At 35.2% G+C, this 24900-nt stretch overlaps 1 protein-coding gene across 1 annotated transcript in view; it reads left to right on the top strand.

Annotated features, from left to right (window-relative positions):
- The first annotated feature begins 3844 nt into the window (after window positions 1-3844).
- LOC148300331 (uncharacterized) overlaps window positions 3845-24900 on the top strand; it is a 54723-nt gene continuing 33667 nt past the window's right edge. The window contains exons 1-2 of the mRNA XM_088274937.1: window positions 3845-4218; window positions 24107-24218. Coding sequence (XP_088131063.1) covers window positions 24131-24218 — 88 coding nt within the window. The 5' untranslated portion in view covers window positions 3845-4218; window positions 24107-24130. The remainder of the gene's footprint in view (window positions 4219-24106; window positions 24219-24900) is intronic.

Genomic DNA, 24900 nt, shown 5'->3' with positions numbered 1-24900 from the left:
TTATTTTTTTAATGATAGAATTGTCGAATCTGCCATAAGTTAAATCAGTTAAAGTCAGTTAAATATGTTTGCAAAGCATTGGGTGAGTTGTGTTTTATCCGTTATATGGGAAAGGCTAATTGAATAAATTAATTTGAACCAATACGAGTTATGGTAGTTTTGTATTGTGTATTATTTGATAGGTAGGTACTATAGAAATAGTCACAAAGTCATTGTTGAATTAAGGATTAATAATATTTATTGATTTCGCATTAACGTTATCAAATAGCATGATGATTTAAATATAAAATTTTAACACTTTTTGAAATTTATTGATGTAAACAGTGTAAACACAACTAGTTTCGAGAAGTACAGATGTTCACATTAACAGATGAAAATACAAACGGGTATTTAAATACAAATACAAACATGTTTAGAAAAATGGTCTTAAACAAGGGTTTTCTTTTCAATTATTTTTTATATGTAAATAAGGATTAATAAATAAATTTTTTGTCGAGGTGATATAAATAGTTTAAAGTAAGCAACGAATATAGCGAATATATTCTATAACCATAATAATTTCATAAAATTTTGACCCATGTAAAATAAGTTTATTGGGATTCATTTTACTCACCATGGTGTAAAAAATGATATGCTCTCTTACTAAACCCTCGGATATTAATTTGTATGAAAGTCACTTTCTGGTGAACTTTTGTCAAACTTAAGTTAGTAAAGACTTAAGGGAGATACAGTAGTATCCAAGAAAAATAATTTAAATATTCACTTTGCTGTTATTATTTGCTCAGCAAATGGATTTTTATTCTATCCAAGAAACTTTATATGTATAAGAATCGGGTAAGATTCTCGATTGTGGCCTGAAATTCCCATGGAGAAATTCTCTGCATCTACCTTAGTGATAAACTTTCGAAAACTCATCAGAAAAATATCGGTTATTTTGATTCATATTTTTAACATTAAATTTTTTGAGCTCTTTAAACAAATTTTTTAATTGATTTCTTCTGTATTGATTTATATACCTAATATTTTGTACCATGTTATTATTTGAAAATGACCACTAGGTCATTTTACCCGCTTACGTTATTTTACCTACCTTTTTCCTACAGCAATTTTGTTGCAATCAATTGCGATAAAATCTATGTAGGTACCTACCTAGGGAAAAGATTGGCAAAATGACATATGCAGATTAAATGACTTGGTGGTCATTTAAAACCAATAACACATTACGAAATATTAGATATCCAAATAAATACAGAAGAAAAACATTAAGAATTTTTTTTGCGAGTGAAAAGAAAAGAAAATGTGCGAATGTCCAAAGAAAAGTTTCCTTGAAAATTTGTAGTACGGATAACATATCGTTGGTGAGGTAAAGAAGATGTATGTGTTTTTTTTTTCAATAAAATAATAAAATGTAAACGTGTTAATAGCCGTATGACAAAATAGTAGTTTCGCGCGGCGTGCAAAGGACCTCCGGCACCATTGTGCCCTACTGTCAGTGACAGAATGCAACGGGCTGCGGGGGGCGGAGCCACGTCCTGCGCTCCCCCCACCCCTCTCCCCTGCAGGCCACGCCCCCGCGGGGAGGCTGAGACAAGTGTTACCTCGCCGTGAGGGAATACTTAATCCACAATTAAACTGAGAATAGCTCCCGCGGAATGGAAGAGGGAAAGTCATTTACGCTGTTTATATTTCATGAATTTAAAAATAGCTCATTTGCTTTATGCAGCGCCTTGTAATCGTGGATTTTAGAGCAAATTTTAATCACCGTCAATGAATGAGGTGCACTTATATCCTTTGTATGTAGGTCCTACTCTATTTTAGTGAAAACAAATAGAAAACATCGCGACTTATGAGATGACATACAAGTAGCTTCTTTCTTCAACGTTTTACAAATGTTATGTAGGTATTAAAAAAACTAATTTAAAATCTGGGTTTCTGTACTAAGGGAGTTATTTTTAAATGTTGACATCTCGACATAGATGAAGAAGAATATGGATGTCTCGTTATTAACAGGGCTAATGACCTTTCATAGACTGGTTTAGTGATCACTTTAACTTGTAACATTCACCGTTCTACCAATAAATGGCAACCTCATTACTCTTTTTTTAAGCTCATACATACTTCATAAATCTAGTAACGATTTATGTTTGAATTCACGGGAGCTATCTATGCTCGGTTTGAGAAAGCTTTTATTTTGCAGAGACTATTTTATTTAGATGCATGCAAAATCTAAGTATATAAAAATAACATATTTCTTAACTAGGGTTTGAACACACCCAAAAATATTGTAACTAAATTAATCTTTGATTAAAGTTGTCTTTGCATTTAATGCATTTTTCAAAACTTCATTTTATCTTTTTATTTTTCAAATTTAAGGAATTTTGTACTTTTGTTAGTTTTTGATATTTCACTTTATTTCCTTTGGAAAGTGTTTGAATTATTTTACAAAAGTGTATTGTAATTTTGATAGCTATTCAACTAGTCAATTATGTTTTATACATATGGATAGTGATTAATAACTATATATATAGGGATTATATTTATTAAGCATCGTGTATCGTTAATTAGTGGAACAGGAAAAAATAGCATACGTATGGTCGCGGTCACGATGTGAACGTCAAGCGGCAGGACTGCAATCGGAAGCGTCAAGCGTTCTCAAGGATTCTTGAGAATAGAAAAATCGGCCGGGCTTCTCCGACGCTCCGGCTCCTTTTTCGTTTAGTTTCTCGACGCTAGCCGGTGGTCACTTGTATCGTTACCGGTACCTAAAAATAACCAGATTTTAATGATCTATGTACAAGGCGTGAATGTGTTTTTTTGTACATAAAATGATGGCTTATTATACCTTTTTTTTAAAGTAATAATATGTGCATTTATATGATTCCTATGTAATTATTAATATAAAAATGGTTTTCGAAAATAAATACACCAACTATTACATAGAGTATTTCATGTAGTTAAAATGAAACCTTTTTAAGAATGCCTTGACTAAACTTTTTGATATCACACCATCAATTTGATATTCTTTTTCAACTAGTATTTATACTCGAATAGTACTCGGCAATATCGTATTTACGTAATACGAGTATTTTCGAAAGTAAAATATCAATGATATGAGATAATAAATGCAACGACCAATATTTTCGACCTAAAAATCTTATTCAATAAGCACTCATTAGATATTCCATGAAAAAGTCAGTCAACTTTTCTTTAGAAAGGCTACTATGAAGATGGAAAGAATAAGATATAAAAGAATGCGAAAAATAATAAATAAAATATTTTACAAGAAAAAACATAGGAATAATAAATTATCTGGTTCAAATTCGGTAATTGGGAAGACAAGTTGATAGAAAAGACGCCACCGCAGTTACTCGGCTTTACTCGTCGCATTTATTTCTAAAATTAATAAAGCCATTTTCGCGAAAATAAAATTCGGTTGATAAACAAGCAAACGATAAAAGTGGCGCCCTTAATGGCGTCAGCTTCCGGGAAAATGAGATCTTAAAAACACAACTGTCCCCACCCTCCCCGCTCCGAGATCCTCCAGTCTGCGGTCGCGGCGGGTCGCGCGTCTCCCTCCCGCGCGCCGCCCTCCCGCGGGTGCGAGCGAGACCTCCGCGGGCGCGCGACCTCCGCGGGAACGGACGGTCCCGGCTGATAATAAATCAAGTGTCGGGATACACGCCGGGTCGGCCGCCACGGGAAAGTAGGCTCTGCGGCTCGGCCTCCGAGGGCGCGAGGGTCGAGAGTGGCGTGCGGCGGGTGACGCCCTCCGCGCGGCGGCCGCTGCAGCTCCAGACTCCGCGCGAGCCGCGCCGAGATCACTCGCCGCTCCGGACCTCTCCCGCTCGCCGCGCCGCGCCGCGCTCCAGACCTCCCATACCTAGCGCGGTAACACGTCGCCAATCGCCAATCGCACATGTCAAAAAGAACAATTCGCTAAGACACTGGCACATGACTATATAAACCGATTGTTTACGACGTTTTGTTACATTTTTTTTAATTTCAAAATAAGTATTGTCGATTGTGTATAAAGTTGTGTTAAAAAAAAGTTAATTTAAAAAAATAAATAATTGTATAGAACTGTGGTAAATATTACAAGAAGTGACAATGAGATCCCCGGCCTGAATCAGGAGAGCAGGAGTTCCGAGGCGGACCGGGTCCAGCAGTTGGCGGCTCCCGCCGTCAGCAACTGTCACCATATTTTCCGACGGAAATAAAGTGAGTACCATCCGACACTTGTATGCACTTTCCTGTACGCTGCGGTTGTCTTTCAGCGCAGGTGTTATGTTGATGGTACCAGATTCATCCGCTTGACGACGTTATTCTTTAAAACTGTTTTATTTGTTTATCATGATCATTTTCATGTCATAATCCACGTCTGTATAAGCGCCCTTGGGGTAATATTTTATGAAAATGGATCTATATAAATTATCTAAAATAATAACAATTATTATCACTACCCGTCTTGATTGCTAATTATTATTTATCTTGCTACGCGGTGCTTACATCACACGGATTTTATGAATATTTTTTTAAAAAGAAAATGGATGGTTGACCATTTTTAATTAATTTTTTGGTCATTGGCAGTCATCGTTGATAGGATTTGCGATTTAAAAAATGTGATTTTGTCAAGGAAAGATCCGTCGTTTAATTGATCCGTGAGAAATCCTTATTCTTATCATCTTAATGTCATATCATCCCCACCTCTACACCTTACCCGATTAAAAACTCCTCGGACGTCACCGATCACTATTTTTGACTTGATCCGTATCTGCGCGCATATGGTAAAAGACACATCAAGTGGTGCCATCTCGATAATTTTATATGCAGGCAGGTCTTGTGTTCCGAGTGAAATATATTTGATGGGATACAGGTTATACAAGTGAAGGTCAGGGTGGAAGACGTTATTGTTACACGAATGAGGAATAGTAGGTAGGAAAACGAGAATACCACCTCCGGGCTAGTGTACCTACTAGCTTGTGTAATTTATACATTTCTAATATGTATGAGTGTCATAAAGGCAATGATCACTAGTAAATAAATAAAACACAATGATGGAATAGGAATAGGAATAGAATAAAATATAAGTTGGTAGAAAACAATCTAACTATCACGCCACTTCTCCGCCAGGGTAGGCAAGAGAAACAATCATCCCCTCTTCCATATTCATGCATCTCGTCATACATACCTGCCGATTATTCCGATTTCTAACCCGTTAACAAGCGCCGTAAAGATATTTAATTATAGACGTTTTACTAAAAGTGATTCGAATAACCTCAGTCTTCTATACTTGTGTGATAAATGTATTATAAATACGTTATAATAAAATAACCTTTTTTTTACAAAATAAACAATAACAAAAATGACAGAACCCTTTTATAAAAAAATTGTAAAACAAACTAGGTAACCAACAGTTATTTATACAATTATTGAGGCACTTACACGTACCTTTAATAGTTTACTTGTATAATAGTTTTATGGTACATTTAGAATTTAAAATACTTCGATTACATAATTTTAGTAAATCATAGTTTTCATACATATTTTTTTACTCATTTATTATATGTACATACTACACATGGGATCAAGCTGTTATACTAAATAAACACTGAAAATACGGTTTAGATCTTTCAGTGAGACAACTAAGTAAAGGTATGGAAAAATTGTAGTTAAAACTAAATTGATTTTATTTCATATAAATGTCATAAAAATAAATTCTAAAATTTCCCACAGTAGAAAAAAAAATCGCGAGAAAAACGAAATAAGTCAACGCAGTATTTGCAATGTCTAACAGCGATCTACAAGAGTAAGATCGATTTGTAACCGTGATTAAAACATACAATAATACGAACAAAATAAAAAAATAATACATTTAAATAATGGTTAGAGAACACAGTAGAAGACGATGACTATTTTGTCCGTTGGAAAGGGTATGGTATTGTATATATTTTTTTAATTTACAACGAATTTTCCTAATCGACCACTTGAAAAGAGAAGAAATGATAAGTAGACACTACTATGGAAAATTCAAATATTGAGGGCCAAAATGTACTCTGACTGAAAAGTCGGAAATTATAGCTTTCGATTAAAACTAATAGCATTTTAAGATTTTTTCTCCAAAAATCGGTTTTTAACTTGGTCGTTTATCATATCTATCAATACGTCCATATAAATTAATAATATTGTTGAAAGTCAAGTTTATATTAAAGTTCTCGAAAGGTATGTACATGCACATGCTCACTTTTTTATGGTTGTTTTTAATTTATTTTTCTGTCTTCGGACCCCTTCATGCTAAATAAACCTTATTCTAAATAAGTCCCTGATAACAGCTAGCAGCTAGAGACAAGAGTGTGAAAACACTTACAGCCTACGTATCGTGTATAAAAGTACGAGTATGAGGAGCAGATCAGAAACCAGCGGTCAGTATAACTTTTAGGAACTAGAAACTAGTACTAGATCGTGAAGACACTTCGAGGATTGGACTGGTCAAGTACGCATAACGTACGAGTGGCAGACTAGAATGGAGCATTCAGAATACTCGTAGCAGCTAGAAACTAGCAGGTATTAATTCGCGAGGAGACTGAAAGTCTCGAGGATTGGACTTGTCACGGATGTATCGCGTATAGACAGTAACAAGGCGGAAAGGAGCAGTCAATATATTGCATAGCAGCTCGAAACTAGTAAGAGATCGTGAAGACACTTCGAGGGTTGGACTGGTCAAGCACGTATCGTGTGCGTGTGCGTGTGGCAGATCAGAATGGAGCCTTGGGTATACTTGTAGCAGATAGAGACTGAAAGCTTCGAGGATTGGACTCATCGAGGATGTATCGCGTATGGAAAGCAACAAGGCAGAAAGGAGCAGTCAGCATATCGCATAGCAGTTTGGAACTAGCACTAGAGTGCGAGGACACGAACGGACAGCGCTAATGGAATGAAGCACGACACACCAATTGAGTCGATTGTTCTAATGTCTGCTGAGGAACATTTTAAAAGTTATTTGCGTCTTTTTTATTACACCATAAAAGTTCGCTTGAACTGTCTATTTATCTACCCAGATCAACGACATATAATATATTTTTGCATTGTAAGGGTTCGTCCACCTTTATATTTAAGTATTAATATTTAGCTGCCATGCTGAACGTCATGGGTTCGATTTCTAGAGAGGTCAACATAACTTTATGAAAAAATCATTCTTATATTCATGAAATATCACCCTAGACTGGTATCTGTAGCACAGGACTTGCTTTGCGTGATCAAAGATAAAGATAACACTACGTCAGTGCGATGCTTTGCCCTATGAACCATAGGGCGTGGATGAAAGTTAGAAGACAAAGAAGTGTAAGTTGAGACTAATCTCTCAAGTCTAAAAAGAATATCATGTTTATAAATAGTTTCAAAAAATCTTAAATGCAAATTTGAAATTCTACAATATGTGAGATGAAAACACTTTGTTGTATGTATTGTGTTGGCTTAGATTTAAATTCGATACGTGTCGCAGGCTGTAAAGCAGAGTGCTCTGTGTAGCAGAGCAGTTAGTATGGTAGCGAGACTTCTACTATCTTTCAGAGCGACCCTCGAATTAAATTTAAATTGACATTATTTTGTCAGTATATTACCATTATGACAATAGCTTGTTGGGATCACACTGAGCTTGTTACTCGCTGCTTGTACCACTTGTACCTAGTTGCGAGTGCGATATTTCTAACGCAAATTATATTATGTACCTACCTACGTCATGTTCAAGCATTAAAGGGTATATAATCACCTCTAAACTTACTGACGCGTTCATATCGAAAAGATTAAGTGTAAATTTTTATCATTTTTTTAAATGCATTCAAGTACTGGATTCAACTCTCATGTGCCATACATAATAATTTTATAAATGTCTCTACAAATACAAGGTATCTTTTAAACGAAGGCAATATCGAGGTCTAGGCATGTACATGGTTTACGACTTATGATTGTCTGGCTTTGGAGATTACTTTATACACTGTGATATGTTCACCATTCAAATAAATATGAAAAAATTGAAGGAAGGGGAAAATAATTTACGAATTCATAGTCTTATATGTAATCATAATTTCTAAAGTGACATTTATTTAATTTACATAATAATTATAAATAAATAAAACTGCGAACATGTAGGCTTCGTATATCAGACACTGGATTATTCACCCCACGGTTGACATATTCATAACATAGGTATAAATTTGAGATATGAAACATCAATGTTTTTTTAAATGAAGGAGATGGAAGTGAGAGCATCCCATGGCTTCCGACTTGGCATTTGTTAATAAAACTTGTAAATATGCAATGGTGGTGGATTTCTTTCATACGTTGGTTCTAAGTTCGTAGACTTTAAAGTATTGATTGTGGCGTCATCATGTGGATGTTCAATAAATAGGCAGAATGGTGTACCTTACACGAGTGTATAAAGTGATCACCACTTAAGCCGGCTAAATGCCAGGTCATCCCTGCTTCTTCTTATTGTGTTTAAAAAAAACGATAGATGTTCTATATTAAGTCACCTCATGCACCTATAATATTTATGAAAAAAATAAGAAACCTATCAAAACAAGTTAATAATAAGACAAGCGATATAAAATAATTGAAATAAAATCATGATATTACGAAATCACAAATATCACTCGTTAATGAATTTGATATATCTCACGTGGGTGCAGTGAATGATTGATATCGAGGAATTAATTGTTAGACGATACACATTATCGGGTGCAGAGCCGATGCGGGTTTGTGCGGCGCTGGTACGGGGCGAGAAGGCGGCGGGGGAGGGGTACCGATGTGCGATGGAGACATAACGATTTGGTTATGGAGCAATTTATTTGATTATTAGTTTATTGGCTGTAGCGAGGATGTCGCCAGTCACATCATGTTTATGCGGTATAAATATACTAATCATGCACTTTATTACTGGACTAGAGAAGGGACTACTTCTAGTGGCACCCGGCGGCATGTTGCAGCCAGTGCTGGATTTACACACAAGCTAAATAAGCTGTATCGTAGGGCGCAAAATTGGTAGCCGTAATATTATTATCATTAAAATTTCATCGACGAATATTTCAGCTTATCGGTAGATGATACCACACCATAAGATGCAGAGAACCTGAATATATTGTGAACCAAGCAATAACCATGGATCTCCACGAAAGACATCTAGAGGAAGACGAAAAAATTAATCGATGCTACACAAAGATAACATGATTCTAAGGGATGGCCTAGATGACGGTGTCCTCATGGACATAGACTCATGGACATAGATGGCTTAGATGACGGTGTCCTCATAGAAGGACCTATAACCTGAGGGCGAAGGAAGCTGTACGCAACAGTCTACAAAGGCAATAAGTTGGGATGGAGCCAGGAAGAAGAAATGGATACCACACTTGAGATTTCATATGCTGATCAATTGACAGTGATGTCACCAGCGGATGGACAACCGGTGAAATTTTTTTAAACTTTTATCCCTCTAGAAGACCACAGGGGCGAAAATCTGGCCATATCTAGTAGTATTGGAATGCGTCAGAAATGAATTATCTCGGTACAATTAAAATTTTCCAAGATTTATATAATATTATAATTCATTATAAAATCGAATCTATATTTCTTAATACTGGGACATTACTGAAACTTTTTTAAAGTCTTACGATAACAAATTGCGAGAAAGCTCTTTCAGCTGGCTTAAGAGGGAATGTGAATCCACATTAGGGGAACAAAAGCTTTCAGATTTAGCGGTGCTGTGCATTTAAGCTGAAAAAATGAGAAAATTGTCTTTTAAAGACGTGATTGAAGATTTTTCTATTTTGAAAACGAAAAAAGTTATAATTCAATCTAGTTACTGTTTTATAGTATTGTTTATTTGTATGTATGCCAATATTTCTATTAGATAATATGAATTTGAATTTTCCTTACTTTTGTAAAAAATTAATTGTTTTTAAAAAATATTAAAAACTCTGAAAGGCTACATTTATATTAAATTTTAGGTTAGAGCCGTCACTACTCTAAATCCGTCACTGGTTGTAGGTACGTAACATGACCGGTCAATTAGACGAATGTCTCCGGGATCTTCTGCTAATTAGCGTTACATATATCGAAAGTACTCCGACTAGCATCGTTCCTTATCTCCGCGTGCTCCCCTTTTAGTACCGACTTGGTATGTGACTAGTGTATGACGTATGACTAATGATCCCGTCCAAAATATGCACTAAGAAAAATAAACTGTTGAATAATGGATAAAGAGTTATGTATGTAGATAAGACATAAGATATATATATATATATATATATATATATATATATATATATATATATATATATATATATATATATATATATATATATATATATATATATATATATATATATATATATATATATATATATATATATATATATATATATATATATATATATATATATATATATATATATATATATATACATATATATATATATATATATATATATATATATATATATTTATATATTATATATATTTAATTCAGTTTTCAGATTCGATCCATCAACACCAACTTGCTAATCAGTGCACAAATTTATTTGCGCCTTGTAAAGGAATTATATACCGAGAAATCAACAAGAATAGTCTGCTGTATCAGAATCGTTAATCAAAATTGCAACTAATTCCTCTTAGGCATATCTATAGATGAAATAAATTTTGTGGTGTATTAATCAACCAATGCGCAGTGCAAGACTTAGTATAAAATGGTTATTTATTATTTCTTTATATGGGAGCAAATCACGAGAAGCTGTCTCGTCACTTGTATATCTAGTTACACCATCCCACACCGAATCAGTCCTGACACATTCTGTGTCCATTAACGCATTCAATTTCATTATCTCCAGTATTAACTTACTTAGCAGACTAGTAGAACTGGGTTATACATAGTTCCTCGTCGCATCACTGGAATGAGATTAACTCCCACTCTCTTAGCATCGTCTTCATTCTATCATCAGTTCAGCAGAATTCGGATTTATTGCCAAAGTGAAGAGATTTTTCATCTACTACCTTTGTGAAAAATACTTCCAAACCACGCGAGTCCTTTGGATATTAAAATAAAAGAGTTTTGAACTTCGATGAATAAACAATTAGCCCTTACATCGAGTGTAATATAGTATACATTCGAGTATGTAACAAAGTAATGAGATAATAAATAAAAAATACATTGGTAAAGTGAATCAAAAGTGGGGTGTATAATAAGCTGCGTAATAAAGAGTAGTTTTTGCAAGCACTGCGGGAGGGCTCGGGGCTTGGCAATAATAATTAGAAGTAAAAGTGCTCTCTCATAATGCATGGGACAATATACCACGGTGTGGAAGGGGAGCGCTATTATGCTTTGTGAATTGTGAATAGCGGAGCAAACAGCTCGTAATATCCCATTATTGTAATAGGTGTGGAGAGGTTGTACCGCGCTCTGTACCGGCTCTATCGACAAACAAACTGCTCTGTGTCAGGACACGAGTACCTACTCCTAGGTACTCCCGAGGGTCGCGCCGCCCTATTGTTTTATCTTGTTTGTTATACGATTCAATCAACACTAGACATGCTTCAAACCGTTTAAAGAGATTTTTACACGAACACCTCTCTTCTCTTTTTTAACTCTCTATTAGGCCAATTATCAAACAAGGCTTATTGATTGATTTTTAACATAACGATTTTTTTCTATAGTCAGATAATGATGACAGCTGTTAACTGTCATTTTCCATTAACAGATTTTCGATATAGAGATAAATATATTCTTTTTTATTTTGGTCAAGGAAGGAAAAAGAGATAATAAATACAAATCAATAAATGATCATAAGGTAATAATATAAACAACATTTTGAGTATGTCCAAATACTTGTTCACAAAATCTGGATTATCTCCAATTACATTAATCAATTAATTTAATTTGATGTGATGTCAAAAGACAATAATAATATAAACAATTTATATTTAAAAATATATAATTCAGAACGTCACATTATTATATTTTGACTGTAAGCATAAACTCAATTAAAATAAAATCACGCGTTAAGTTAAGTTAAAACTGAATCGACCAACATAATAACAAAATCACCAATCACCAAATATTTCACACGTAAGTACGGATACTAACTGACATCAAAAGGCCTGTTATGTTTAATGGAGGCAGTTGGGTTTGCTTGAGGTTTTTAGATAAATAGTTTTTTTTAACACCAGTAATTTACTAGACAACTCATATTCTCGAGTAATTGGTTTATCATTAGTTTTAACAGGATGAGAGTAGTGTACAGGGGTGGGGTCAACCTTTTTTGTTTATATGGAGTTTCCGCTACGAGGTCAAATTTTAATATAATTTGTTACTTCGCCTTTATGAGTTTATTTATAAAGTTTATCGGAGGATAGAAATAAAACACATTAGAAGAGCGTCGGATAGTGCAGAAAGTCGATCTAAGGAAGGAAGTAGGAAGTAGGAAGTAGGAAGGGAGAAGCTCTCAAGCTGGAGGAAGTCAATGGTGCTTGAAGAGACAGAGAGGGTGATTGATGAAGTATCGCTCCTAAAGAGAGTTATATGGACGGAAAATAAAATGATGATTCGTGTATTTATATGTTAATGCACTAATGCTATTCGTAAACGTTGTATTGGCAACAGAAGATGCTGAAACGGAAGCCATAACAACTAGCAACTCGCGCTAAGGGGGCGGAGTGGCAGTGGAGCGGGGGAGGGGGGAGAAGGAAGAGGATGGCAATCATGTAGCAACAACAGTAGCAGCATAGAAACGGGGAGACTTCCGATATTAGGTATCATTAATAAAATATAAAACATTTCATCTAATTTCCCGTTCTTATGAGAATGCTTTCTATTCAATAGGGAAAGATAAATAATTAACTCACTCCACGTCACGGACTGGTCGCACTACCGTTTCCGCAACCTTCTATTAAAACTTTGTTGCTTCGAAATAAGTACAGTAATACTGTTCATTTATCATTTCTCCCACTTCATAAAACAACAAGTAATTTATTATTAATGTAGAGAAAATGTTTTAATCTACCGTATAAGTTCAATGAAGAGTATTATTTATCAATATGTTAGACAATCACAAATATGCATTTGTAGGTATGTGTGAATAAGGCTATCATAAAGGTGCAATGTGTCGTTTGAAATGATTGTTCTGACGAAGAGACGGTACGTTTGGAAACCGGTGGACTAATTTAGTAACAAATAATTTTTTCTAAAATACCCCATTATAAAGTTAGTGGTAATATCGTTTATTATATATATTTTGTAAATATATGTTATTACCTACTTTCGTTATTAGTGTATATCCGGACCAAATTTTCATATTTAACAAAATCTACATTTAATTCCAAACTATTGAGAAATTTTTAAACGTTCCTCATAATTTCATATAAAATAATGATTTTTTTAATAATATTTTTGGGTGTATCCTTGGGTGTATCCTTGCTCATAAATCAATTGCTGTCAATAAACACGAAAAAATACTATTGGTGATCGAATACATAGGCACCTGTTTACTAGGTAGAAATCAATCGTCCATCCGTTATCATTGTGATTCTATTCAATGCGTGTAGGAAAAAATGGTATTAAGATTTTTATAGTCATCATTAAATAATAGAAGACATATAATTACTTCCATTCATTGGCAAACAAATCTCGTTGTGTATCTGAAGTGGAGTAAGTGTTCCCGCTTAGCGCTTCCATGGTCACCTCCACCGGTGTTCCCGAGGCACGGCTCTAGTCCTGATACAGATCTCTCCTCAATGCTCCGGGTGTACTTTCGATTATTCAAAGGACTTCGTTCAGTATTCGAATTATTGAATTAATCTCTCGCCGTAAATTATCTCTAAGATCTTTCCTGTATAATCAAATAAATAAATGAATGTACCATCGTGTCGCTTTTTACCATCAAACATAGGTTTATTATGAGCTCCTTGAATGGATTATTGCATAAAGGCGTTTAGCACTCGGAAACCTTTTGATAGGAATATATTATAAATGGTAGGTACCTCTTTCATTTTTCCCCATAACATAAATTACATTTCGTTTGTGAAGTATTCGTAACTGGGAACCTCTAATAAAAAATACTGACGTGGAGGATTTTCTGGTCAGTTGGTCATAATATGAGGGAAAAATAGATTTGCATAACAGAAGAAGACGAGAACTTCATCACTCTTGACCATAACATACATACATATAAATCTATGGACAGTAAAAGTTTTCAAAATACTTTAACAAGCGAGGATGAAAACTGCAAATATTGTTTACTTTTGGTATATTTGACAATTTTTTTAATCATATATATTTCATTAATTGATTCGGCAGTCACTTTGTGGTAATATCTATCTATTTTTAATATTAGGTTTACTCAGTATATACCACTATTTCTTAAAATCTATTATGACACGTGTTTGGATGTATTATGTATGTGAATGTGTATGTCACAATTGATTTTAAGATAAAGTGTTATTTACCAAGTAAAACTTAAATCCAAAACATATATATATTTCTTAAAATCCTTTATTTTGTTAGCTAAATTATCTATGTACTTCAAACCCTCTTCCGCACCCGATGGTGCATAGGGCACCGCATCATATAAACGTAGTTTTATCTTGATCATTACACATGAAGGAACCCCTAGTAGTATTGAAGTCTAGAGTAGTATTGAATAAATATTAGAAAATCATTTCTGTTTAATGACCCCTCCCCCTTGGGAATCGAACCCGAACCTCCAGCATAGTAGCTGAGCGTGCTGACAATTACGCTACGGAGGCGGACAATGTAAAGTTAAAGTTTTAACAAATTAAAGGATACCGCAAATATAAAAATTGGTTGCATAGTTAATGGTACATTAAACAGAAAATAGTTGTAAATATATATATATATATATATATATATATATATATATATATATATATATATATATATATATATATATATATATATATATATATATATATATGTATATATATATATATATATATATATATATATATATATATATATATATATATATATATATATATAATATATAAGTATTGATATAAACATAAATCTTTTCGAAAAAAGTGAAAAGGCGGAATTGGTTCTAACGGTGAAGCCTAAAATGAATAAATTATGAAGAAAATGTAATATTCAAAGTTAGTGAAACAATGACAAATGATTGTCAGCTAACCGTTTATTATTTATAAAAGCTGAAAGCTTCACCGTCTTCTTTTACAACATTTTGGAATTCCAGATTATTCGAGACAAGGAAATGAAAGCAAAGTGAGAAGATTTTTCTAAATTCGGTTTATTTTGGTTGAGAATTTAGTAAACTAAACCTACCAAACGAAATATGTTGCGTGTAAACGCATTTTAAGCACACGGGGGTGCAGAGTAATAATAATTTATTAGAAAATTTATAATTTTAATTGGACATGGGTAGTACAAGGAATAAGGATCGGTCTAATATTTGGTATATGGACTTTTCGCTACGAGGTAAATTTTGAACAGAATTCGTGAATACGAATATGCTTCTTTTCTTACATTATATTATCTAAAGAAAATCTACACAAAGCGATCGAGTTCAAGGGAATTATGAAATTGTGAATGTTAAATTACATTGCAATGATAGCAATACGTAAATTAAATCATTAAATATCGGTATGTGATACAATAAATTGTCAGCTTCATTTGTTAATCAGAACTGTTAACAAACACATTCTCAGGTGTTTATATTGCACATATCGCTCACTCCTTTCAAGAACGTCATAAATCAAAAATCGACAATTTTCAGAGGCATATTTTTAACTTAATATTTACCCGCTACAGGGCAGAAAGTGTTGTTTTTGCATTTAGAAGAAAAGGTATTGTTTTATTATTTTTTAAATATACTAAATATTTTTCAAATGGAGAATAAACCTTCAGGTTTTACCTAAAAATATTTGTTGCACAGTAAAAAGTTCAATTAGTGGCTTGATATATATTTTTGATACATTGTATTACATTTTTAAACTTTAAAAACGTTCTCCTGAAAAATCAAGTTTTTTTATTTATGACGTTCTTGAAAGGAGTGAGCGATATGTATATTCATATAAGCCTAAGGATCGGTAACATTACATAACAAGTTATTAGTTTTACATTTCTTAAATGCTAAGCAAGCCTCAGGGGATTTGTCGAGGAGTGACTGTGTAGAATGTATTACATAAACATGGGCTTAGAATTGATAAATCAATACAAAAAAATTATCCGGATCCTCATGCCCATTCATATGAAATCATAATTTGCCGGCGCTTAGGACTAATGCGCTAAGAAATTGGAACTGAACTTCGTCGACTCTGATTTTTATCAATATGGCCACCGAGAACGATTCGTTATGTTTAACGAGATTTCCGACGGTAATTTATGTCCGTGATTGTCTTTGATAGGTCGTTTTATCTATTGGTCGATTCAAGATTACGTCACTTTACGTATGACTAGACATTTATTTAATGTTATATGCCACAAATTTTGAAAAAAAAACACGCTTTAACTCTTGAAAACAATTTATTAACCCTTATTTTTATACATGACAATTTTCGTTGAAAATAATTTACTCTCAATACATCAAATATTGCTAGCAATCACAACACATAAAAATGATAATAAAACAGTTGACTATGAATTGGACGATATATGCATAACATACATATATATTTCTATAGGCACACGAGCCGTACATTTAAAAAAAGTGACGTATATAAGACTGGGTACCATATATGTAGGTACTTTTGATGAAAAATATAGAGTATCAATAATACTTGTTACAATTAACTAATTAATTATTAATTCTATCCGTGATTGATAACCGCACTACTCAATTTTTTGGAATTCCTACATATGTTTATCATAAATCTCATGACGATTTATATTTGAGTTCACGGGGGCCACTACGGTTGGTTTGAAAAACTTTGTATTTATCAGAAGCCCCTTTATGAAAATGTATGCAAGATTCTAACCGGATTATTTTACATACTGCGAGACGTCTGAAAATATGATATTTAATTTTTATGTAGCTTTATAATTTGACCAAATTATTTTATTCGTAACTTTTTTTTTTGTGTGTCCAAATCCATTCACATTTGTGAACAAGGGTTTGACATGTCAACATGTAGAAAAAAACCCTAATTTGAGAAACCCAGATTTGTGAACAAGGATTTGGATACACAAAAAAATATATTGCGAAAAATATAGAATTTCGTATTAGAAATGCCATAATCAAAAATTGGAAGTAGTAATTGAATGCAATGGGCCTATATATGTATATGGTAGGTATTTCTTCCTATACTGCGAAGAGGTAACAGTGTTAGGCGCAGAACTCTAGGCAAGTCCGTAACTACCTCACCTTTTAGTGGATACTCACCTGTACAAGTCTAGTGCTTGTTCGGGAAGGGGGAGAGGGGAGAGGGGAAGGCGGGATTACTCCAGAAACTTAATCAACTTTGAAGGTATAAATACATTTACACAATTAACTTCCAACTATTTAATCCGACACCTCAAAATATTATAGAGCTGTTTGCTAAATTTGCTACGTTTTGTTAAGTCAATAATAATAATCGTAATTCATTTAGTTGTAATCGTGATATGGATGGAGGAGGCACTGGACTATTGGTTCGGTCGCAGTTTCTTATTCATTTTTTTTAAATCTTTTTATTATTTATTTTTTCGTCGTTTTAAGAACACAAATATTGAATTTATGCCCCGAGGAATTCATCTTCTTCCTTCTTATACGGATGTATAAGAAGGAAGAAGATGAATTCCTCGGGGATGAATCTGTCTGTTCCGTTGTGTCTCTTGTGACGCGGACTGCCAGTAGTCACGCCATCTCTTTGGAGGTGTTCCAGTCGGTCTTTTTCCATCTGGGTTCTCTTGAAGAGCAATTCGGGCCAGTCTGTTTTCAAGAATTCTATTTTACATGAGCATTTCAGCATCGTCTTCGCTGTCTTCCACATCTGACTATATCCTCTGTACAAAATATTGTCAAAATATTGATTTCTTCTCTCAAAAACCCAAACCTTCACACTTTTCTTAATTTTATCGAAATAAAAATAAAAATGAATGTTGCTAAAGCATATACTTCACTAATATTTTCGAAATATTATAAATGAATGACAACTTTACCATAAATTCTTAAATAATTACAAAATAAATGCATCGGGTAGGGACATCGGATAGCAGCCGTAGATGGAAGGTATTTATTAGTAGACGAGTTTAGTTCAAGTGGCGGTGACTTTATGCAAAATAGTTGACTAAGTTCCTCCCGCGCTCCCCACAATGTTGGCCAGCGCTGGTCCTTAATGGAATCAATTGTCCGCTATCAGTTTCACGGTGCCCTGTACCTTCTCCTGGTCCTGGCTGCGAGCACGGGCAGTGTGGGCAGTGAGGGGGTGCGGGCACCGAGGGTGGTGCGGGCAGAGCGGACAGAGCGGGCAGGCCCGACCCTGCGGACAGACGGAATTCTGCTAAGTGACTTAAGGCGCTCTAACCGCGTTAGCTTTAGTTTATTGAGATAGGATAACATGCCTACTACTACTTACACTCACGTAGGTTTACACTAATGTGCCTAGTATGTAGGCTCGTAAAGGCAAATAGGAATAGTTATTACATATATCTATGGACTTACGTTACAAGTACCAAGTCATAAATTGTCATTTTGAGATATTGGAAATATAAACTGTTTAAAATGCGCATTGTGTCATAAAATAATCATTTTAGCCAAAGTTCTGACTTAGAAATCTATATCCAAAAGTAAGTGTGAGCTAATGTAACACGTAGGTACTAAATAAAAATAGAATCAGCGTAGTTTTTCATCGTATTAAAATAAAATTTATTTTAATGATTATTTAGCATATTGTGTGTTAATTTCTAATTTTTTTAACCAAGAGAAAATAGTAATTTTTCAATGTGATGCATAGAGTTGATAAATAAAAGCGTTTATTTTAATGACTAGCAAAGAAGTTGGTTTCAATTGAAATCTAACCCTTGTAATAAAATATAGCAAAATAACAACGATATGGCTTATCCACATATATTTTATTATATAAAATGCAGTTCGACCAAGAAATGTTAAACAAAACTTAAATCTTGTAATGAAAGTTAGTCAATCAGAAAAAACTAAATTGTTTTAATTTTTTTAAAAAAGCTCCAAAATTACATGCTCTCGTTCGTGGAAATATTTTATGAATATCATCATAGTAAATATTTTTGAATGTTATCAGAATTAAAAATAAAATAAAACGGGTACACCGCGTATTGCACGAAGCGTAGGTAGCTGACGGGAGAGCTGACATATCGTTATCTCATAAATCACGGTTGACTTAACCTTAGAGCAAATGAACACTAATTAAATGTGGAAAGTTAAGTCGAGCTGTTAGGAAAAGCGGCACGCTGAACATTGGGAAATTAATTAAAATCCGCCCAGAATAAAGTTCGAGTCTGCGGAGTCTCGCTTATTGGATTAGGCGGAATGATATGGTTGGCGGGAATCGTAAATAATTAAACGTTTGGCAACACTGAATGGTTCGGGAACAGATCGGCGGTGGAGGCCGAGGGGGGCCCCCACCTCCCGGCTACCTCATCAATTTACTCATTACGGTTAAATGTGTCAAAATGTTGTCTCAACTTTGTCGGTTCCCCCCCGAGGCTCTTGATGCAGAATTAAATGTGAATATTTACGGATAGAGGTACATATCCGTGGGCTTAATTACACAAGCAGGGTAAATCGGTACAATTTTTGGGAAAGCGAAAAACTTTCGTATTTAATTACTCTTCACCACACCACTGTGTGTTTAATAACAATCGTGCAGAGATTTTATATGTCCCGTTAGAGACGAAGCATATTTTTATACTTACATATTTGTTTTTTTTTTAATATTATTTTTATTGATATCTCGACATGGTAGGTGGGAACTTTTTACAATATTTTTTACAATAATGAAAAAAAATTGTGTGAAAGAGTGAATCTGAGAAACATCGCAGTCTTTCAATCAGATCCCGGAAGAGCTTTCAATGTGGATATTCAGAAGTTGTTATTAATGATAGTGTTGTTGCATTCCTTGATTTGATAAACAGTAACAATAGGAAGAATAGTCGGGACGTTAATTTGGAAGGAACATTCGAGTCGCTGATCGCGAGAGTCGGTCAGGAGAGAAGTGAGCATAGGTTGTAATATCCTCTTCCTAATGCAGTTTGTGCATCAATTTGTCCTTGTGTCGCTCTAGATTTATGATCCGTCCATATTATCCTATCCCCAGTGACAGTGTGCGGTGTGCAGTATGCAGTGTGCAGTGTGCAGTATGCAGCGCATGATTATAGTCTCTTTCCTTTGTTAATATCATCTGTCCGGAGTCCGAGCTCCGGACACTCTGGGACCGCCACCACTCGCTATTTCCGGGAATATTTGCGCGCTACTACGCGCTATGTGCGCGTCACGAGGCCTTATAATCTATTGATGTTACGTCACTGTGCAAATTTTTGTTTATAATCACCCTGGGACAAAAAATATTCCCATTACAAAAATTCGACCTTATTAGATTCATACAAGAACCCGGCATGCTAAACAATTTATTCGTTATATAAAAATAGCCTATTCTTGCATAAAATAATATATATTTTTTGAGGTAAGCTAAATATTTCTCCGTAAGAAATTTTGATAACACCCTTTTCTGATAGTAGTTTGATTTAAAATTTAATTAAGTACACTGTTTTTTCCACCTTTTTTGTCTGCCACCTTTGTGTAGTGGATAGCAAGTTTTACTACAGCGCTGGACACCCCCAGTTCGCTTCAATATATGAAATAATAATAAAATACTCAGTTTTTTGTTAGTAGGTACATATGTATTGCGTTTATCTCTGTGACATAGTTCTTTAGCTTATATTCTTATAAAAAAATATTAAATTATTTTCTTCTCTGGGTGACATCTCCTGGTACTTTTTCCCTAAATTGGTTTCATCACTTAGTTTCTTTATCCAGGAAGTCCGTCTTTTTCCAGGTTCTAAGATATCTTGAATCTTTCCTTGCATAATGGAGGGTTTCTTATTTCTCGCTGAGGATGAATGACCAAAATATTGTATTTACTCTTGATTGATACCAATAATAATTATGTTACGTATTCTTTTTTATATACTGCGCTCTTACATCTGAGTTAAATTTTAGGGGACAGTCCATTTGAATATCTGCGACAATTTGCATCTGGCTGCATGGGACCCCCGGGGGGCTCCACCGGCGGCCGGCGGCGGCTCGCGGCCCGTAATGAAGTATCTCCTCACCGCGCCGCCTAAACGAATTAGCGCCAATTTAGCACTCACAACTCGTCACTAACTAACTGTAACCCACACTGCGTCCCGTTATCGCGCCGCGCTTTCCCGACCTCACTCTCCATATGCGCGAGTGTGATATCAGACTGGGCGATATCAGCCCACCTAGTGCCTGAATGTATACAGTCGCGGGTAGCCTTGCAGAAGCCTTCTCATTCAATAATTCGCGTTGAAAGAGAACGCGACTTCAGTAAATCAACCTATTAAATTAGGAATTAGAAATTTACCTCTCCATTGTAGAATGTCGAGGATTGTCATTTGGTTGTTGGCTCCTTTATATGTTCTAAGTCAGGCCTATGTCCAAACAACGGTTTAGACGAAAACTGACTTGATGCCTAGTCAAAGAAAGAATGCATCCAAACTACATCACCTTGTTTGGAGTGTTACGAAAAATTTCTGGTTTTAAATTGTCGAATTTTCAGTTCCGCCCGCACATTTTGTGTAAAACCTCTCCCAATTAATACATCCATCATCAATTGTGTTGCCGACCGGAGTCAAGAAAAAAAATCGTCCAAATTTGTATCGTCGGCAGGGGAAAATAACTCTGTGGTAAATTGTACAAAAAAATGGGCTGCAATTTTCGTAATTATGAAACCTTACTTTTCCTCTAAAATTAATTACGATCGTCATCCAAATTATCGAATCGGCGCGCCGACGAGGGTTAACCAATGGTTTACACACCATAGGAATGGCTTATCTTGGCGATACCGACGATTGTACGTCTGAAATACTAAAATATATGATCATGATTTTTCGAAGCTTAGAAAAAGTCTCGGAAATGAAGACTCTACAGAACATATCTGACAAGAGTCTACGAGATAGAATGAGGGACACAAGGATAAAAGAAATACGCGAGATTCAAGACGTCGTTAGGTGGGGAAGATAGCGAAGAAGACAATGGTATACGCATGTGAGGAGAATGGAACCATCCAGACTCCTCACCATCGCACTGCACGGCCAACCCCAAGGTCGGCCTACCTTGGGTACTACGGGGCAGACCACCGAAGAGATGGATAGACAGCTCGGAATCAACATCGCAGCAGGCTAATCCCTCTTAAAAACAGACCACAAGGCCTACATCAAGAAGAAGAAGTCTGCTTTGGGTGCCAAAGTTGCATGGGTGCCAATGTGTCAAGTCATACAGCCGTGTAAGAGAGCAGGTATTATGCAGGCGCTGTGCAAGCAGAGCACCAGTGAACTGGGCACAGCCGATGGTGTTGATCAAGAGATGGAAGGTGAGGCAGGTGTGCGTAATAAGATTGCGTGATCCTCCGCACACTCACACACTCGCGGCAGCGATCCCCACACTGATAAATCTGCGGCTTAAGCGAGTCCCCCCGCCTCCCGCCCCACACTCGAGAGAAGCACATTACTCCACATTTACAAGCTATATCTGGGAAAATAGGATTGTTATTACATTTGCAATGTGGCGGATAAAAGTAAAGAAAATCCGGGTAATAAAGATTGTTACTTTTCTTCTTTATTTTCCAATTTCGGTGTCATCCTAATAGATTTACACATTTTTCTTTATACGAAAAATATTTGTATCTTTGTAACTCGGTACGGTTAAAGGGAGCGATTGCCTACCTGGAAATCGTAATGGAAAAACATTTCCCGCGTTTGTAAATTGAAATATTAATATTTACTTTATTAAATTTATAAGATTTTTACTCATTCACATGCTGGTGGTTTATTTTCGGGTTATTATGCCGTGTTATTAGCGTACTTTTTGTCAACATTTCTTCCACCATTTCAGGGGCTTTCCTTCGGGTGTAGTGGTACCAAAATAATGTAAGATAATGAATAAAATAATGATACGTGGACAAAAAATAAGATAATTGCGGTGTTTCAAACCTCCAAAATGAGATTTCTGTAACATATTTATATTTTTTAATTACATAGATCGAGACTGTGGTTATAATTTTTTAAGTATTTTCAGTACCTACCTATAAACTTCCTTTTTCTTCTTCTTTGACCCCAATCCGCACCCAATGGTTCATAGGGCACCGCATAAGATCAATGCTGTGTTAGACAATCCGATCAGAATTGTATAAAGACAAGGTAATTATTTTTGCCTTCCAGATTCTTGAGTGGAATACTTCAGAGACATTACTAGTATATGGTAATGGAAAGGGCAGAGGAATAGTGTGCACTTGTGGTTGCATACCCGTACTAATACTAGCTTGTGTAACTAGAATTTGGATCTATAGATGTGTAACTAGGATTTAAAATTAGATTATTAAAAAAAAGACTCCTCAACATAGATGAAGAAGAATATGAAAGTATAGGTATTTACAGGGCTTACGACCTGTTCATAAGCTGGCCACCCTGCCTATGACAGGTCACAAGCCCTGTACATACCCAGACTTCCATATTCTTCTCTATCTTTGTTGAGATGTCAAAAATGCAAAAAAAACTCATAATAGGAGAAAACCTATTTTTGTTAACAAGTATTTGGACACACTCGGTAGGTTGTGAATTTTTTATATTATTTATTTATTTATTTATTGTAAACCTTGAGATGAAGTGTGCAAGCATCCAAGTTTCATATGGCATGTACAATATAATACTACATATATACAACAGTGTAATGTTACCAAGGTAACACCGTGTCAATCCGATGTGGTATCCTATGTACCACCTAGCTGCGGATACCATAGCAACCCTTTATATAATAAACATAATCCAGCATTTGTTTACGAAATAAATAATCAATGTTATGAATAAATTGAAGATTGTTTATAATTTATTTTGTAGGTTAGTGGGGCGGGCGGGCGCGGCATGTTCTGCTACCACTGCCCCCCCTCCATGCCTCCTCACCAGCACCGCCTGCCGCAGATCGAGTACCCCTTCACGCCCACACATCCATGTGAGTATGGCTCTCTATCCTCCCCATTGACTATGCTTATTGTCAATAACCGTTGGATTATTCAGATTTTCGCCTTGTTCGGAATCAAAATATGTTTCATACATTTTTTGACATCTCAACATTGATGAAGAAGTATATGGAAACAGGGCTTACGATCGTCATAGGCTGGTGTGATCACTTTACACACTGTAACATTCACCGATTCTACCCATGATTGACAACAAAAGTAATCATTTTTTGGAACCCCTAGATATATTGAACAAATCTCCATTCCACATTCTTCTTCATCTATGTTGAGATGTTAAAAAATGTAGGTATAAAATAACAACTAAGCGGAAATAATCCAGATTTGTGAACAAGTATTTGGACACACTCAAAATGTTAAAAAAATCGTATCGTTTTGAGTCCTGTCTTTTTCGTAGGTTACAATATGCGATTATTGGTTTGCGATCTGTGTTACAATCTGTGATGATTGGTTTGCTTCCTTCATAGTCAGTCTCCACCCGTCTCTATCTTCCGCTTGTCTCTACGACTCGGTGTACCCTCTGCACAGCACATATTGGGAGATAATTTGTACATGTTGGTTAAGCGGGTCGTCCTCTGTAACTATCCAAGCTAACTATCCAAGACTACAGTCTTGGATAGTTAGCATTTCTCGCTGATGATGGTTGCCGGTCTCTGC

Source organism: Brachycentrus maculatus, unplaced genomic scaffold (assembly GCF_059751285.1).
Source record: "Brachycentrus maculatus isolate JH-2025_06_01 unplaced genomic scaffold, ASM5975128v1 h1tg000748l, whole genome shotgun sequence".
Taxonomy (NCBI): domain Eukaryota; kingdom Metazoa; phylum Arthropoda; class Insecta; order Trichoptera; family Brachycentridae; genus Brachycentrus; species Brachycentrus maculatus.
The sequence above is the reverse complement of the archived record's forward strand: the minus strand, read 5'-3'. Positions and strand labels throughout refer to the sequence as shown.